Genomic DNA, 19,688 nt, shown 5'->3' on the forward strand with positions numbered 1-19,688 from the left:
ATCAAAATTAATAATAATAAAAAAAGAATCTCGAAGTAGAAATAGTCTCCCAAACATCATTTTTTCGTTTTCATTATTTTGAAAATTATTCTTAAAAGTGGGAACCAAACATATATAATGTAAAAATTATTCTCTGAAAACTAGTTTCATGTTTAATTTTTTGAAAATCATTTTCATACTGTTTTGAAAAAGAAAAAGATGCAAAAATCCTACAATTAAAACCACCTTAGCCGTTTTCAAAATCATGTTATAAACAACAAAAATATGATATAATTTTATAAAAACTATATTTAGAGAACACTAGTCAAATAATAGATTTAAGAGTGGGGCCTACCATTTAATGGTTTGCCAAAAAAAAAGCATATATTTAAATCCTCTTGAAAACATACCCTAAATAGTAAAAAAAAAAGAAAAAAAAAGAAAAGAAAAAGAAAGAGGTAAATAGCCATTTTTTCATTTTTTATATTCTATTTTTTAATTTCTCGAAAAGTGATGTGTTTATAATATTTTTATAATCTTTTTTAAAAAAAAGAAAAGAAAAAAAAAAGAAAAAGAAAAAGAAGAAAGAAAGAAAGAAAGAAGAAGTTTTTTTTTTTTTTTTTTTTTTTTAAGAAGAAAAAAAGAAGCATTTTGATTTGATTAGGAAAGTCTAGATGGCAGTTGGACACTTTGACAATAAAAACAACAGAAAGTGAGTGGTAATCCATATCGAGTGAGAGAGCACCACAATCACTTAAATCAAATATAAAGAAAATCTCATGGAACAGAGACACTCCCACGCGATTGCTCTCTCTCTTTTGGCGCTTCTGCAGTACTTTTTCCTCGACTCACTACTCTGAAAACACTGAGACACAAACAAAACTCAGCATTTATTTCTTTCAAAACTTTCAAACCAATACACACTCTCACACACAGAGTGACAGAGAGTGAGAAAATGGAAGAAGAGGGAATTGGGTTAGTGCTGGCAAAAGCCACAGAGCTGAGATTCAAAATCAGCAATTGCATTCACAAGGCTACCACCAATTCAACCAATGGCCTCCCTGAACAACAAGTCACTGATAAAGATGAAGAAGAAGAAGAGCAAGAACAAGAAGAAATGGAGAGGCTTTTGAATATTTCTGATGCCCTTGAATCCCTCGAGAACCAGCTCTCTTCCTTGCAGGTTTTGGCCTCTAAACCCCTTTTTATTCATTTGGGTTTTTCTCTAAAAACCCTAATTTTGATTGCTCTAATTTTTGGACATAATGTGTTTGTGTGTGAAATGGGGTCTTAGTCTTTGATAGTTCTCTAAATTGGCTCAACCCCACAAGAAGAAAATGATAAAAATTTAATCTTGGACGGTATTGGTTTAGATGAATGCAAGAATTAATTTACATGAAACCCATTAATTATTCGTTGTTCCTTTTCTTCTTATGCTTGTAAAAGAGATATACAAGATCTATAATTGTACACAAACAATGGAAGAGTGTAATTTCCTGTTTTGGGTTTAAGCTTGTGTCTAGAACATATTGGGAATTAAATAAATTGGAAGAGTATTATGATAACCTAGAGTATATGCTCCTGGGTAAGAGCTTAAATTGCCTAGCTTGTCAGTGGTGAATGCCCTTGGATTACCTGGCAACTGGTTCTAGTGGGTGGGTTCAGTTGTCTGGAGGTTTTACTAGCTAGAAGTGGGTCCAAAGGGCTCTTCTTTTGTAAGGTTCCCTGTGTTATCAAAAAAAAAAAAAAAAAAAACCCCTTGAGAATAGAGTATTCTGAATTGTTTTTGAAAAGTAGGCCTTAGGAATTATTGTAGACCTAGTTGAATCTTTTTTTTTTTTTTCTTTTCTGAATTTGTAATAACTAATTGAATTGAAACTTTTAAAAATGCCCACAAGTTTATTCTTTTGATACTTTTATTTGTGGTTTGAAAATTTTGAAAGGTGATGATTATCTCGATTATGAAACTTGAGATATAAGCTTAATTATTGATGGAAAAACCATGAGGATTTCAATGCACCCATGTAATAACGTGATTTCTAAAACAAAGGTGATGATGCAGAAACAGTTTCAAGACAACTCTTTTCAGTTTCAATTATGAAAACTACATTTGTATGCTGACTAATTGCATGTTGAGGTCAGGATTTTTTTAATTAGCAAATCACACATGCACCCATCACCCGTTCTTATGGGGGGCTAGGGCTCATTGGCTAGGAAATGGGAATAAGTTAAGAAGAAAATGCGTGTGTCAATTGTTCTTCTATAATGTTATGTTGAGAAGCAGTGAGGCAGTAATATCTACTAAAAAATGAACGCATGCTCTAATTTGTAACATGTACAATTTGACATAGGGACAGGGTGTGAAATGTGGAAACTCTGCACAACAAAGACAAGGGTACATAGCTATAGGTATAGTTGTCCTTGCAGGACAATTGCATGCATGCATGGTTGTGTTCATTTATATCCACATTAAGGTTTGTGCCTGTTAAAAATACTTTGTGATATTTCTCAGATGGTTGATTCAATCATATACAACCATCATATAAACTATTTAACAGGTCATTCGGCTATATAGTTTATATAACAGGTCTTTGGGCTGTAGTACCACCACACCATTTGGGCGAGTTGGTACCTTCCCAAGCCTTAGTGCTTGGAGGAGTAGGGGGAGGGCATGGGTTCATGCTGCAGGGGCAGCATTTTTCTTATGTAAGTATTTCTAACCATCTCACAAAAAAAAAAAAGGTCATTGGGCTGTAGTATGTTAAACTCAAAAGAAATTATGAAAGGACGTTTTTTTTTTTATTTTTTTATTTTTATGTGGACTGGGGATAGGTGTCTTGTTTATGTCAATGATCATGTCATAAGAAGAGTATTAGTATGCTAGTATATGGTGACCTTTTGAATGTTGCATTACCATTGAACATTCTATATAGGCTGATGGTGGATCAATTTAGTTGTTTTGTATTTGCCATAACCTACGGAGAATGTGTATTATTTTCATTATCTCTGGTCATGTCTAACTTCCTCCCAATACTAAGTTGAATGCAGCAAAAGTGGTTAGTGTCCATGTGAGGGTACCTATGGCACATTACAATTTTTAAGCTAGAATACTATCTATTCTTGGAATTTAGATCATTCATTGCCTTTCATTTAGTCATGTTGTGAATAAACTTTCTGGTCTATGTATCTCTTCTCCATCAATGATCTTACTGCTTTAACGTATTCCAACTTTAAGTTTACTAGTAAGGAATGTTTTCAATGTATCAATGTAATGCTACTTATAATTAAAAAAAAAAAAACATCAATACAATGCTTTACATACTCATCCTTTCAGCTGTATCAAGGTACTTTATGTGATAGTCGAACTAACTATACATATTAAATAGAGCACAATGACATGTGTTACATCCAACATTACAGCGTTACTTAAAATCGGCTGCTATTTAGGTGTTTAAAGTCAAACTGGTGTTTCTCACTAAGAATGCTTAGACAATCACCCTCGTTAAATTAGCATCCATGACCATGCTTGATGTCTGTCAAAATTTTTGAACGTATTTGTGACTATTTTTTATCCATTAGCTAGCTTACTTGCTCAAAAGATTCTTATACTATATATTTGCTTGACAAATTGATGCAAGAAGCATGAAGGTAATTTTATTTTAAAAGTTAATTGTATTTTTATACCATTAGTTTGTTGGATTTTATTTTAGTTCTTATTAGTTAATTAGGTTTTTATTTAATCTCCTAAATTCAAGGATATTTTTTTAATTCAATATTTGAGATTTCTTAAGTTAATTAGAATTAGGGTTTGGTCGCTATCAAGATTTCTTCAGTCAATTATTGTACTCCAATGGAGATAGTTAAGACTGTTTGGTTGAGTAAGAAAATTATTTATTTGAGATTTTCTTTCAATAGCTTGGTGTTGATTCTAGGCAACCCTAGGTGCTGATTTATAGGTTTTGCTCTCTTGCTTGGTGCCGATTCAAGGCAAGTTTGGAGCTGATTCCTAGGTTGTTTTTTAATTTTCTGTCCTTTCAAGTTTAGAGTTGCATTAGTTTTGGTTTTGTTTTGCATCAAATTTGATATCAAAGAAAACCTGACATAGTCTACAGAAAAACCAAGAAAGCCTTCATAACTGCTACCCTCCACAGTAAACCATTCCCATCCCCACTGGCGCAACCCATCATGGAAAATTCAACCTTCAAAATCTCAAATCAACCCCTAAGCCAGCTCTAGTCAAAATTCCCCATAATTCATCCCCCAAAATAAAAACCTTGTCATCAGATGATACACTCATTGTGCATAGCCTCAAACCACTGCTGTTGAAGCCAAAGACATCACCCATAGCCCAGCTGCCTAAACTTCCTTCAAATACTTCTGCCATTGTCATCTTTTCAACTTTGTGTTGCTGTCACCAAACTTCACATAGCTAGAATAGTTACCTCTACATCTGCATCTTCATCCCCAATCATCATCCTTGACAAGTGACAAACTCATAGGTCTCCTTCACTCAATTTGATCCCAATTACAGACATCAAATTGTTTGCTGTTGGCGGTCAGAACCTTGATAGTGGCTCCCCACGCTTGTTGCCAAAATTGTGTTTAGTTTCTATGTGTGCACCATGAAAATCACAACCTTGGAAACCCACATCTTCTCAAGACTGCATTGCCACCAAAACTTCTCCAGAAAATCATGTCATCCAATGACCATAAGCCAAGCAATGTTGCCGCAGGCCATTGTTATGTTAGGCCAGGTTGGCCTTCCACCCCTCCCTTGCCACCACAAATAACTTGAAGTAGCTGCCTCTCTAACCATCAGTTTTGAAGCTGATGGAAGCTTCATTGTTAAAACAAAATAACTTATGCCACTTAGCTCGTTAGTCAACCAACCTATTTGGAGAGAGAAACAAAAACATAATGCAAAATCACCAACTTGCACCTCACCCTATCTATTAAACCCAAAACCTTGGCTTGACCCTATCAATTAAAGTCTGACCCAAAATATAAGCCTAACCCATACAATGGGAAAATAAAAAAAACAAACTTACCCCAACCCGACCAATTGAAAAAACAAATTGTTCAACCTGACTCATCTAAAAAAAAAGTCCTTGTTTTAAAAAAAAAAAAAAAGAAGTCAAAGCTTAATCTTGGGCCTGCTTTAAGTCTCACATGGTTCAAGTCTGCAACCCATCTATTGCCGCCATAGCTACACTGAACGGGGTCAAGTTTTTGCCATCCCAGAGAGTTATTTCGGACACCAAATTTGACATATCAATGTTGATTGATCTGGTTTGACCTAATTGATCATAATTAATGCAGATGGATGTTGAGACTTTTAGGATTTTATTCTCTTCCCTTTTATTTCCACATTTGATGAAATTGATTACAACTTATTTTTTATCCATTGTTAGGTTAGAGATTTATTTCTAATTAGGTCCCAAAATGCATCTTTGTAAGCAGTTAATGATGGGTTTATAAAAATTTTGGGTGGGGATTTTTCCCCCCTGTGCTTGGTGTTGATTCTTGTGCAATGGGTTCTTATTATGCTTGGTACATATTTCAAGCAGCCATAGGGACTCACTTTTAGGTTATATTTTTCTGTTTTATTTGCTTGGTGCTGATTCCAAACAAACCCTAGGTGTTGATTGATTCTTAGGTACTATCCCTCTGTTTTAAGCTTCTTTTTGTTTCCCAAACACAAGTCTCCCTTGTAGAGTTTATTAAAGTTTATTGTCACGCATCACAAAATTTTGTGCAAAACTTATCCATGGATGCTCTGTCTATTCAACTCTATTCTGCTCAACCCACTCACACAAATGCATTAGCTAAATTTGTCACAATAAAGAATTAGTGATATATCCTTCGGGTTAGGCTTACTGGATACTAGATTTGATGATGACATATGTTCGTTAAATTACAATTCATAAAAATAGTTATCATAAGTTCTACATAAAACCTTCATCAACATATAGAAGACGTTTGTAGAATGCAGACATGTAATTTTTTGGAAAATATTGACTATTCTTTAATTCCTAGACCTTGCAACTACAACAACGATATGAAAGAGAAGTGGCCCTTGCTGAGATCGAAAATAGCCGTAAGATGTTACTTGATAAGCTCAAGGAGTATAAAGGAGAGGATTTGGAAGTGATACATGAAGCTTCTGCTTTTGCTGGTGAAACAGTGGAGCACAACAATGATCTCCTGCTTCCTCCATATCCAAGCCGCCCTCCACACTCACTTTCTCTAGAGAATGGTTCTCTACCACGGTTCCCTTCCACACTTAAGTCTATACAAAATGGAATAATAACCAGCGATCCAATGATAGAAGCGAAGAAGAATGCCAGTGAGTTAGAGGCGAGTCAAATGCAAACCGGGTCCAAAAATTCAAGGAATGGGCTGGGATGTTTTGTAAGTGCAGCAGGCAAGACAGTGCTTACTCTTGTTGGTGTGGTATCTATCTTAAGCTTGTCTGGTCTTGGGCCTAATTTTGCAAAAAAGGATAACCTTTTCAAGTTTTTGGGCCAATTTCAGCAACCTTCAGCTGAGGAAAAGAGTTCAAATATCCAATGTCCACCTGGGAAAGTCCCAGTGCTGGAAAATGGAAAAGCTCGGTGTCTTGTGAAAGAGAGAGTTGAAGTGCCATTCTCATCAGTTGTTGCTAAACCAGATGTAAACTATGGGTGTGGGTAATTTGTATTCTTTCTTCTTTTTGTGTATCACATTTCCTTGTGATATTAGGATTGAGTTTTCTTCAGTGGCCTATGGTTGTCATCATTTTTGTCATTATTGATCTATTTGGCATGGCCCTGGTCTTTGGAATATGCATTGCACTATTCAGGGTGTAGCCAACCTTCTTAAAGGAGCTTTGAGCCCTTTGACGTTGCTCAAAGAATAAAGAAGTGCAATGATAATATTGCAATCTGTATGACAACATTGATGACATAACCTTCAAAATATTAATATCAAACTATTAGTTAGAGCCTCCCCAAGATGACGCTGCGGAATTGAAATTGTCTTCTTTCTGTTTGGTGGATTGCACGTCTTCTATTCATCAAAAAAAAAGGACTGCACGTCTGCTATCTACAAAGCCCAAAACATTTGTTCCGGGACGCCAAATCATGGTACAAACAAATACATTTTTAGTAATAAATAAACAAAAAACCCTAACTTTCAAGACTTGAGTTTTTAAGGATGGTTTTTTATTTTTATTTTTTTTATTATTATTATAGGTACATAGAAAAAGAAAGGGGGGGGGGGGGTGTCAAATTACATACTTGGGACATTACAAAAGATGCTATTATTATTGAGTTATTGAATCTCGAAAGGTAAGCTAATTTGGTTTTGGTATGGGTAGATAGTAGGGGAGGGGGAGTGGGGTTCAAATTATAGACATGAGACATCACAAAGGATGTTATTATCAGTGACAGCTTTAAGAAATTTTTTTTAGATGGTCATTACGAAACTTAAATTAAACAAAACTTATCAAAAAGATAATTTGAATATACAAGTTATTGACACAAAAAAACGCAAATACATGAAATTTTACAATTTCCTTTTGTGAGTTTTTGTATTTTAAAATCGCTACATAATAGTTCTTTATTAATTGTCATTATTTATTGTTAATGTGGATAGGTGTGCTCATTTTATTTTGTTAAGTTCGTATAATATCTTTATTTTTATGCGGTTGTCATTATCTATTTGTTATTATTTTTATAAAAATATTTCAAACTAAATGAAAAAAACTCAACTTTCTAGTATTGTATTAATTGTTGCTTTACATGGTTACACTTATCGATACATAAATAATACACTATGTGTTTATTTAACCAATCAAATACTTGAACAATCACTAACTTTATTTTTATTTTTTTAATCACTAACTTTATAACATATAGTTACTATAACATGATAATAATACACACATTTGTAGCAAACCTTCTATATTTACTAATTATTAAATTATATAAAGTAATATTATATTTATAGTACACATGCACACATTCACACAAATTATAATAATAATGATAATAACAACACACACAATTAGTATCAGACATACACTTTCACACACATAATATATAAATATTTAATAAAGAGAAGCAATTACAACTCGCAAACACCCACTTTTTACTCTTAGAGTCGGTGATGCCTAAATAGTCTGATAAATAAGAGAGATGCGATGAGATTCATGAGAGAGAGAGAGAGAGAGAGAGAGAGAGAGAGATCTGTGATATGTATTATTATTTGGTTTTGGAATGGATTAATGTGTGTTGTTGTTTAGTGTTGGACTAGGCTAATATGTGATCAAGTCATCAAGCTGTGCAGGATTCAACCCATGGTGTGCAAAAATATTTTTAAAGATAAATTAAACTAATGATATATATATATATATATATATATATATATAATTTCAAGTGAGAGGGTTCAAGTGAACCCCTTGAAGAACACGTAATGGCAACCCTGGAAATTATCATTGAGCTATTGAGTTATTGAATCTCAAAAGATAAGTTAATTCTATTATATTTTGATAAAAATAGTTATGCACATTTTGAAGGGGTTAACGGTAACTTATTGAAAATAAATGAAAAAACCATGTATAGCAAATAAATTGACAATTTCAATACTTAGGAACATTGCCTAGTAAAAAAAAAAAGGATTCAATAAATTGGGGGGGGGGGGGTGTGGGGATTGTTTATATGTTTACTAATTGGGTAGTTTTTATTCTCATAGGGTAACTGAGTTGTAGACTCATCGATTTGGGGATTAATGTATTTAGAGATTTCAATAGAATTCACCACACTATGGCTCTGAGAGTGTGAGAGTGTCTTAAGAATAGAAAGTGAATTAATTTAACTAAAAATTGAGACACAACCTCCTTAAATATTCTTTTTTTAAAAGAAAGTCAGGACAATACACGATCCAATGCTCTAACCTGATGGTGAAACCCTTGACCATTAGGTCAATACAACCCATTTATAATTTACAAACCAAAACTATTTTCTCCTTGCCACAAGCAGCCTCTGGTTTTTAGGCATGTGGTAGCAAATGAGACAACGACTACTAGTCTGCTACAATATTTAATTGTCTGTTGTTGTTTCCTTTTTGATTTTGATTAACAGCTGCTACCACGTGTTTTTTCGTGCAGACAAAATAGACGCCAAAATGTGGCTCTTCATGGGATGAAGAGCCAAATCCTATCTACGATATTCATTATGGTTTATAGCATATAAACCACCCAAGATTGCTCCACATCCCATAACACTACTTTCCAAATCTCTAACTAAGTCTTGGCCAAAAAAAATTCCAATTGCCTTCAAAACTTGAGAATCTAGCAAAAGACCATGAGCACCTCGGAAGTGATCACAGGGTTCACAGAAGAGCAAGAAGCTCTGGTGGTGAAATCATGGACTGCAATGAAGAAAAATTCTGGAGAATTGGGTCTCAAATTCTTCTTGAAGTAAGCCAAAGTTAAATCTTTTCTATTTCCATCTTAATTTAATGTCTTATTGTTTCATATCAATAGCTGTTTGAACATATGGGAATTCAAGAAAAGTATTGGACTGAATTTTTTTGTAGGATATTTGAGATAGCACCTTCAGCTCAGAAGCTGTTCTCCTTTCTGAAAGACTCAAATGTTCCTCTGGAACGAAACCCAAAGCTTAAATCCCATGCCGTGACTGTCTTTGTTATGGTAAGCTTCCTTAATTGTTTGTCACATGCTTTCTGTGAAGATTGATGAATAGAAATTCTGTCCTATTTTCTTGTGTTCTATTTTATACCCCACGATATTATATATTTAAATAAAAAAAATTCGGGGTTAGGAGAATATATATGTAATAATGATTCTAGCTATGCAATCTAAACTATTGAGTATTGACCTCAAAAAGAAAATAAAAAGAAAAATTTAAACTTAAACTATATGATTTCTCTCTCTCTCTGTTTTGTTTTGTTTTGTTTTTGTTTTTTTTTATAATAATGTTTAGTTATAGGTTTAGTGAAACTGAATCCATGTTATAGTCAACTATAAATAGTTATTATTCTATAAAAGGCCTATTAATCCTAATCATGACATAATTATTTTTGGATGATTTTGTATTGCAGACTTGTGAATCAGCGGTGCAACTTCGGAAAGCTGGGAAAGTTACCGTGAGAGAGTCAACCTTGAAAAAAACGGGTGGTGTTCACTTCAAAAGTGGGGTCGTTGACGAACATTACGAGGTACGGAAGGCACAAGAACATGAGAAGTTGTGAAGTGTCAAGAGTTAAAACAGTTAAATTGTGAAAGGAAAAAAAAAAAAAAAAGTTCATCTCAAGACACCCTCAGTCTTCATTGGTTGCAATTTATTTATTTATTTTTAATTTAAGTTTATAAACCTAGATAGAGTGGATTTTGGGTGTCTTGGGGTGTAAAATAGCAACCGGCAGGTGTTTACTCCCCCAAATGCTAGTGCTTATAAAGTACTAACATTTGGGGAAGCAAAAAAAAAAAGAAAACCTATTTTATATCTTCAAATGTCACTTTATTTATTTTACTAACTCATTTTACAACCCATCTTACATCCTAATTTTTATTTTTACATGCAACTTAATAAAATAATATAAACTACCTAATAAAGTAATAACAAATACTATCTTTCCACTTTCTTTTTCCCTTAACACACAACCATAAGATTAAAATAATTTTTTTTTCTTTACAACCTATGAACAGTAAGATTGCTTTTATGCAACCTTACTATAGCAAGGTTGCAAAATTTTTTAAGTTTACAAATTCGGATAGAATGCAACCTCACTATAGCAATGTTGCAAAAATTTTTAAGTTTACAAATTCAGATAGAGTGGATTTATGACATCTTGAGTTGTAAAATAGCAACTAGGGGGTGTTTATACCTCCTATGTTAGTGCTTAACATTCCCTTGTCAATAAACCATTGGGAAAATTATATAAAAAGATACAATGTTTTTGCATTGTTTTAAATTATGTCCTAACTTTTCAATTATGTCAAGTTTTAAATCTATAAAACTATTTAAACTTTAAATTTGAAATTTTTTGTCTATCTCCGTTATTTATTTTTAATTATTTTTAAAATTTTGGACAATTAATAATCAGGTAAAGGAAAATGAGAATCTGTTGATATGATTTTGTGTTTCACTTAAGTAATCAATTTTGATTTTCCTAACAACAACTTTTTTACTCTAAACAAAATGTTCTTTCTCTAAACCGAGCTTTCCCTCTCTAGCTACCTTCACATGCCTACCAAACTGATTTATAAATAAGCCCTTAAGTAAAACATTGATTTTAATAAATTATTTCTAGTTTTTCTTTGCTATATTACTGCCTAAAATAAATGAAATGAATTAATGGAGATGAAACAAAAAATTAAATTGAAATTATTTCATAAATTCAAGACTTTACTTGACCAAAATAAAAATCCTGAGAGCTGATCTAGAACAAGATATAAACTTCGGGTATTTTTATTTAATTTTCACTAAATTATATATATTTTTAAAAATCTTGTTGATATTTATCATATTGTTCTTGTGGATTCTTTTTATGTGTGAATAGGTAAGTAAATATTTCCATGACTTCGTAAATGGTTAACAGGTCACAAAGTTTGCACTGCTAGAAATCATAAAGGAAGCAGTACCGGAAATGTGGTCGCCGGAGATGAAGATTGCATGGGGGGAAGCTTATGATCAGTTGGTTGCGGCTATCAAATCTGAATCGAAGCCTTCCTCTTAGACTTCTGGAATATATAGAAATAAGCATAATCTCTTCCTTTATAGAATGAGTTTGCAATATTCCATGTAAAAACACAAGCGTAATTTGTGTATCTATGTGCATGTATTCATGTGTATTTTGGGTTTTTATTATGGATATCAATTTTCTAAGTAAAATATGTTTTACTTAATTTTTTGTGCTTTTGGTACTTGGCTAGAATTCCTGCAGGTGATTTTATCGACCTTGTTAACTTAAAACCTCCAACTGTTAGATAATACAAAAAATATTAATTATATTATTTTTTCTATGATTTTTTTTTTGATAAGATTATTTGTTCTATGATGTACCTATGGTATGTTGGATCATATATATATATATATATATATATTTTTTTTTTTGGGAAAAAGTTATAGTGATCTAAGAGTCTATGTTATATACCCTACTTGGTAATAGATATGGCAAAACGGGTCAGAATTTTCTGATATGACCTAACCCAACTTGAAAAATATTCGACTTGAACTCGAATTTTTGTCCCAAAGTAAAAACGGGTTGACCTGTGACCTGGCCTGATTTTTGTGACTCGACCCACGAACCGAACCATTTTTTTAAACTTTTTTTTTGGAAAAAAAATAAAAAATAAAATTGAGACAATATTGGTTTAATGGTTTATTATTGTGAGCCTTAAGGTAATAATTGAGATCTTCACATAACTACATGCAAATGAATTGAAAGATGAATGATTGAGACATGCATTCTGTAATGAGTAAAGATTTTTAGATATCAAATAACAAAGTACATGTTAAGATAATCTGGTTACAATTGAGTTAGTTAAAAATATTTAAAATTATAAACATATATGTGAAACATTCATAAGTGTGAAAAGACTGAAGTCAAAGTATCAATGAAATGAAATATATATATATATATATATATATATATATATATAGGCAATGCTCAGAGAAAGTCTAATTAGAATTTCAACTTAGAGTCCAATTTTGTGCCATGTGCCCTTAATTATTTATTTTTAGAGAAAGTTTTATTTCCTAATTTTAGAATCAAATGTGGGACCATATCATAAATATTCATCCAAGTGAGTTATTTTTTTGATACAAGATAGAAATTCTATTTTAGCATAATCTAAGTGTATATGTGTGTGAAATTCCTTCTTGGAGATTTGAACCCCGGCCTTTACCCCCCTCAACACCCCACAAGTACTTATACTTGTGTAGTGACCATCGCATCAAGGGTATGCGGTGGTATCCAAGTGAGTTATTGAGTACAAAAACTAAAGAATTTAGAATAAATGAATCATAAAAAAACTGCTTCACAATAGCAAAAATTAAGAAGTAATAAAAAAAAAAAAATGGAGAGTTTACATTTTATACTTAATAATATTCTTACAAGACTTTTTAAAGAGTTAAAAAAAATAAGAATGGCTATCACTAGTATTTAAATTATATATAAGAATTATACTATGCATCTTATTGTATTTCTTTAAACCCTCGTTTAGGAGGAGGGAATAGAATGAAATGGAAAGGAATAAAAAAGAATAATTTTGGAATATTCTTCTCTTCCCTTGTTTGAGAGTTTGAGTGGAATTGAATGAAATGGGTAGGAGGGAATACTCATTCCTTTCTATTCTCTTAAAACATCAAATTTTATTTCCCCCCGAAATTGGGAGGAATGAGAGGGAATGAAATTAGATTTAATAAATTTTTTACTAAAACTCCCAAAATACCCCTATATATTCAAACCTTTATTTTAAAATAGGGGGTCTAATAGTAATATTGTCATAAAATGATTTCATTCCATTCCCACTATGTTACTTCCAAACAAGATTACTTACATTGAATACATTCTATTCATTTTCATTCCTTTCCATTTCTTTATTTTAAAACATCCAATTAAGGTTACTTAATTCTATTCCATTCTATTCTTTTCCATTCATTTTCTTTGCTTAAATACATTCTATTCCATTCATTTCCATTCCCTTATGATCATTCCGTCCCATTCTCTTGTAAACTTCTAAGCTAGTTAGCATAAATTATGAATGCTTGGACTATTTTTTAACAATTCATATCTAAAATAAAAGGCTTTTCTAAATAAATTAAGATATTTCCTAGAGTGTGTGTTGCTTAACAATGATATGATATTCATAAAAGAAACCATGTACAAATAAGTAAATAATTAAACTTTAATATATATTCTCAAATTGAAAGAGAGTGCTAACCACAATTGATAATAAAATATAAAAATAGTTTTCAAGATTATAAGAGCGTGTTTGGTTTGTCAGTTTAAACATTAGTTTTCAGTGTTTAAACACTAAACACTAGTGTCCAAAAACAAAAAAAGGCGTTTGGTATGCCATTCCTGTTTAGGGATTGTTTGGAAAACAGTGTTCAAAAATCAGTGTTTAAAATGATATTTTTGAAATCATCTCTGGCCTGTTTTTAAACAGCAAAAACTAGTGTTTCAGTGGCAATTGTGTAATTATCTTGAACATTGTATGGCCCATCTAGTCAGATATCAAAAGCTGTATTGTCTCCTCAATCTCACCCATACAATCCCAGCGGCATTAAAAAAATATTTTTTGAATAAAAAAATGTTTATTTCAGTCAAAGGTGTCGGTTTTTATTTTTATTTTTATTTTATTTATTTTTTAAATCAAACACACATACCAAACACATTTTTTATGTTTTTTGAATACTGAAATATGTTATTTAAACCATGATACCAAACACATTTTTTTGTTTTATAAACACTAAAAACACGTATTTTAATAACACTTTTTAAACTACAATTTTTACATCTTTTTAAACAACAATTTTTGAACTCTATGACCAAACGGGCCATAAATTTCTTATATGCTTTTATTATTTGTCAAATAAGTTATCTAATAAGGCATTTGTAATTTTGTTTTATGTTTTGGGATTTTGATATTGTGTAGAAATGAAACTTGTGTAAATGTTTTATTTATCCTTTGTACTATTCTGTTTTGGTTAGTAATGTTGGGATTTGTATAATCTTAAAATTATTAAACAAGTATTAATTTGTTTACCTGAGCTCATTCTTGATATGAGTGGCGACTTCAAAGTAATGCATTTTACATCAAGTAATTTGTTGCGTGACTTTCTAAATGGCAAATACATGTTGTTTTCTTAAAAAAAAAAAAGGCAAAAACCACATTTTTGTCCCTACATTTTTTAGGCGATTCTCACTTTGGTCCATATCTTTTATTTGCACCCCTTTTAGTTCCTATTTAGAAAAATGTCATCCATTTTAGTCCTTTTCGTCAGTGTCCTAACGACAAAGTCCTAGGTGGCAGACGGAACTATTAAAATAATAATAAAATTTTTTATTTTGGCATTACAAAAATGCCACGTCAGCGTTTATATTAAAAAAAAATTAATTTATTAATTTTAACTAAATAAAAAAAAATTAAAAACAGAATTGAAAACCAAAAATCACAGGAACTGAGATCTAAGTGTGTCTTAAACAAGAACAACAAAAACACAAACCCAGATCTAAGAACCCAAACCCAGAAATTAAAAAAAAAAAAAAAAAAAAACAACAAACAACCATTCAAGACCAAATTCTCCAGCAAATCACTAATCCACATGATTTTCACAAATCAAATCCATAAACCCAGTAAACAAACCAATCTCCAACAAATCCATAAACCTATATTTTCTTAAAAAACAAACACAAAATAAACCCAAAAAATTTAGCTATCTTCCTCACCACCACCAAGAATATCCCTCAAAGACCTATACACAATCCCCAGCTGCTTTGAGCACCCGAACATGGTGTGACTCTTGCCCAAACCCGTTGGACCATACATCATAATGGTGCATTTTTCTCCTAACTTCACGCTATGGATTCTTGACTCCACGAACATCTTGTAGAAGAGATCAAGGTCTTGGTCTTCGCAAAGAGAAACCCCATCTAGGCTAAAGTCCCGGTAGCCAAAATCGGCTCAAACCCGAATGGAATGGCTGTTTGAATTAACATTCAAAACCAAAGTGGGTTTTTCTTTCCGATCTGGGTAGTCTCGGATCCGAGCGATTACTTCGACTGGGTGTTCTTGTGGGTGTGTGGTTTCTTTGGCCGGTGTGTTTGGATTTGAAGATGGGTTTGGTTTGTTCGCATTGTTGTAATGCAAATGAAGGTTGGATTGTGGTGTTTTGATTTGGGTCAAGTGGGCTTCATTTACTTTTGAAGACGGCGTGGGAGCCATTAGAATGAGAACCAAGAAGAAATTTCAAGATTGAGTTTAAAGACGACTCCAAGAGAGACAAATAATTTTGTTTGTGTTCTTAGATTTGGGTTTGTGTTCTTGTTGTTCTTGTTCAAGACACATTTAGATCTCAATTCATGTGATTTTTGGTTTTTAATTCTGTTTTTAATTTTTTTATTTAGTTAAAATTAATAAATTAATTTTTTTAATTTAGATGCTAACATGGCATTTTTTAATGCCAAAATAAAAATTATTATTATTATTTTAATAGTTCTGTCTGCCACCTAGGACTCTGCCGTTAGGGCACTGACAGAAAGGACTAAAATAGATAACGTTTTTTTAAATAGAGACTAAAAGCAGTGAAAATAAAAGATAAGGATCAAAGTGGGAATTGCTTGAAAATATAAGGACGAAAATGTGGTTTTCGCCAAAAAAAAATTCATATGAAAAATACAGGTCAACCCGACCCAACCCGCCCCGCAATCCAATTAACCTAACCTGACCTGCCAGTTTGCCATGTCTACTTGGTAATATATGGAATGTGGAATACATATGATATGGAATATATACATATGAGTTTTGTTAAGATTTTAAAAAATCGGTACAAAAGCGAGAAAAGAAAAAAAAAAATTGTACATATTATTTATTCCCTAAATTAGTTGTACATATTGTTATATTACAGATTTGAATGAAAAATTCAAAATTCAAAGAATATATTAAAGGTGTCCACTTTTCCTTATTTCCAGTATTATCCTTTATATGATCAAGGAGAGAATTGGATTCAACCAGACTACTTTTAAGGGTTTCAGCGATTCCTTTCCCTCTCTCCTTTGTGTGTGTGTGTTTGTTTCTCAAAAGAAAGAATGGGTAATTGTTTCACATTACTTAAGAGAATGTGTTGTTTATAGTATAACTTGTCTTATCTTCCCTTAAAAGTTACTATGACTTTTGAGTGGAGTTTTGGTGTGCCTTTATATTAGAGCTTCTAAAAAAAAAGGTTTCAACGCTTTTAGCACTTTTTTAATAATTAAAAGTGGCAGTTTCCAATTGCAAATTAAATAGTTGAAAAATGTCTGAAGTCATAGATTAATATTAAGAAATTAATATTAGCAGCCTTTTTCAAATAGGCTAATGTGAGGAGCTATGGAATTTTATGATCACTTGAAATTAAAATTAAAGTAAAAATAAAAGGCCATTATAATTTGGGTTTTTACACTTTCTATAATATAAAATTAAAATTTAATTATTTTTTAATCATATATAAGTTTTATGTCTTGACTTTGAATCATATATTAATTTTTTAAACTATCATCAGGAATGGATACCATAGGTTGAAACTCTCTCTTAAAAAAAAAAAAAATTGGAATCTTCCATATTATAATTTTTCATATAATATTTATTTATTTTTAATTCTATATTTATTTGACTCATAATTTTTTTAATTCTATATTTATTTGATGAAAACTAATCAAATGTCAACCATTCCCTTTAATACCCAATACGTAGCTTGTATTTAGACTTCCATTAGGAATTGTTTTTCTTAGAGTGGCGAGTAAGTCTTTGACTTGCTTCCAAAGTATGTTTGTATACAATACAAAGTCCTTCACAATAAAGGATGTGTAGCTGGCTTATTCTCCTAAAAATCATATACAATTGAAAGAACTAGCTAAGCTCGACCCATAAATCTATATAACCAGCAAGAACCCTTATAGAAAAATTAAACAACATTGTAGTTGTAGTTTCAACTTTCATGCCATTGGAAACTCATTGTGGAAACATCAACAAAACATATAGAAGAAGAAGAAGCACACCATGACCAAGTATAGGAAGATTGTCCAATCAAACATCCACTCTTTACTCTTAGAGTTGGGGATACTGAAATATTCAAATAAAGAAGAGAAATGAAATGAGAGAGAGAGAGAGAGAGAGATGTGATATGTATTGTTGTTTGGTTTTGAAAGGGCTGATGTGTGTTGTTGTTTGGTTTTGGAGTAGGTTGATTTATGATCAAGCCATTGGAGTGTGCAAGATTTAACCTAGAGTGTGCAAAAATATTTTGAAGGATAAATTAAACTAGTGAAAGGGAAAAAAAAATTATATATATAAAGTTTCAAGTGAGGAGGTACAAATGAACCCTCTAAAGGCCACGTAATGCTACCCTTGGCTATTAACATTGAGCCATTGAGCTATTGAAAATCTCAAAAGGTTAGTTAATTCTATTATATTTTGGTAAATTATCATTGAGCCATTGAGCTATTGAATCTCGAAAGGTAAGTTAATTCTATTATATTTTGGTAAAGAGAAAACGTTCTGTCCGGAGCTGGCAAAACATGGGTTATTTACGTCACCAATCCAGAGCTGCCACGTCATATATTCAATGAGGTCTCAGTACACTCTATCACATAGGATTGTAGCTCAAATAAAACCAAAATCATCAAACACGTTATGTTCAAAAGCCCTTACTTGGAGAAACAACACCCGCAACAACGCCTCCTTTTTTCTGACCAATGGAGCCCCTCCCTGTCGCTGGAGCCGCCGCGGCATCATTCTGAGCCGGCGCCCATGCACCCAAATACTGCGTGGACAACCAGTTCCTGGATCATCAACATTTTTCTAGATAGTCCTTAGTCTGAACGGATATGTGGACATCAACAATTATGTCTGGTTTATGATGTTGCCTTGTCTCTGTTCTTGAATGATTTTTTTTTTTTTTAATTATTATTATTACCGATTCTGCTAGCCTGTTACTGCCATAAAATCTCTTTGTTTAACAAAAAATTAAATAAATGATACATAGTATATTTACTTGATTGCTTCAATTAAATTTCACCAAGAGACTTCTAACATTAATGAGAAATTTCTATTGATATAAAAGAAGATTTACAAAGAGACAATATAACTAACTGCACTATTGAAAGAATTGAATCCACCAGCATTATAGCTGCTAACAAAGCTTTCTAATGAGTTATGATGTCCCTTTTTTTTCTTGTCCAAAGAAACTTAAAAATAAAAATCAGGTAGCACAACAATCAGCTCCCTTCAGTTGGCTGGTTGGCTCCAGGAGGTTGATAGCAGCCCCTATTTGAAATTCATTGAGAACTTTTCTCAAGCACATGGCGTACATTCCTTTTAAACCCAAAACAGAGCCACCCATTGAAAGAGCAAGCCACCACTATTACAAACAACCAAAGAAATATCATACAAAATCACAAAAATGCAACAAGACTATCCCATATTTTGGTTCTCAACGCAACAACACTATCAACACTGTTCTGCCATGCATCACAAACTACCCGTTGAATTCCAACCACCCAATAAGCTATCTATCCACTCGTGCCACCAGCAGCACTACCAAAATCTGAGAACCAGATTCGGGTCAAGTAATGCCCCGTATCTGCACCGCTGCCCACTTAAAAATGGTCGGAGAAGTCCATGCCCAAAACCCAACTCCGGATACTTGAAGACCACGAGGATTTTGAAATTTTAATGAGGTTATGAGTTTCTATAAAATCTGGGTTTTCAAGTTGAAAGGAGAACCATGATTATGAGAAGGAATAGAGAAATCAATTTGAAAGTCTCTGATTGTGAAATATGGAGGGAAAAAGAACGAAAACCAACTCTGGCTCTGGGTTTTTGCTTTATATTTGTGTTTGTGGTTGTGGTTTAAATTTTTTTTTTTTTTAGCTCCGTTGGTAGAGGAGAAGAGGCATTGTGCTGGTGCCGGTGCTGTTGCTGTTTCTTCAGGTAAGGG

At 32.4% G+C, this 19,688-nt stretch overlaps 1 protein-coding gene across 1 annotated transcript; it reads left to right on the forward strand.

Annotated features, from left to right (window-relative positions):
• Positions 1-786: 786 nt before the first annotated feature.
• LOC115966808 (plastid division protein PDV2-like) lies at positions 787-11,890 on the forward strand. Its single transcript, XM_031085962.1, has 6 exons — positions 787-1,162; positions 6,016-6,669; positions 9,315-9,439; positions 9,559-9,673; positions 10,084-10,200; positions 11,584-11,890. Exons 1-6 carry the CDS (start codon positions 935-937, stop codon positions 11,719-11,721), a joined length of 1,377 nt encoding a protein of 458 aa, XP_030941822.1. The 5' UTR covers positions 787-934; the 3' UTR covers positions 11,722-11,890.
• The last annotated feature ends 7,798 nt before the right edge of the window (positions 11,891-19,688 follow it).

The sequence above is a fragment of the Quercus lobata genome, chromosome 11 (assembly GCF_001633185.2).
Source record: "Quercus lobata isolate SW786 chromosome 11, ValleyOak3.0 Primary Assembly, whole genome shotgun sequence".
In the NCBI taxonomy this organism is placed as follows: domain Eukaryota; kingdom Viridiplantae; phylum Streptophyta; class Magnoliopsida; order Fagales; family Fagaceae; genus Quercus; species Quercus lobata.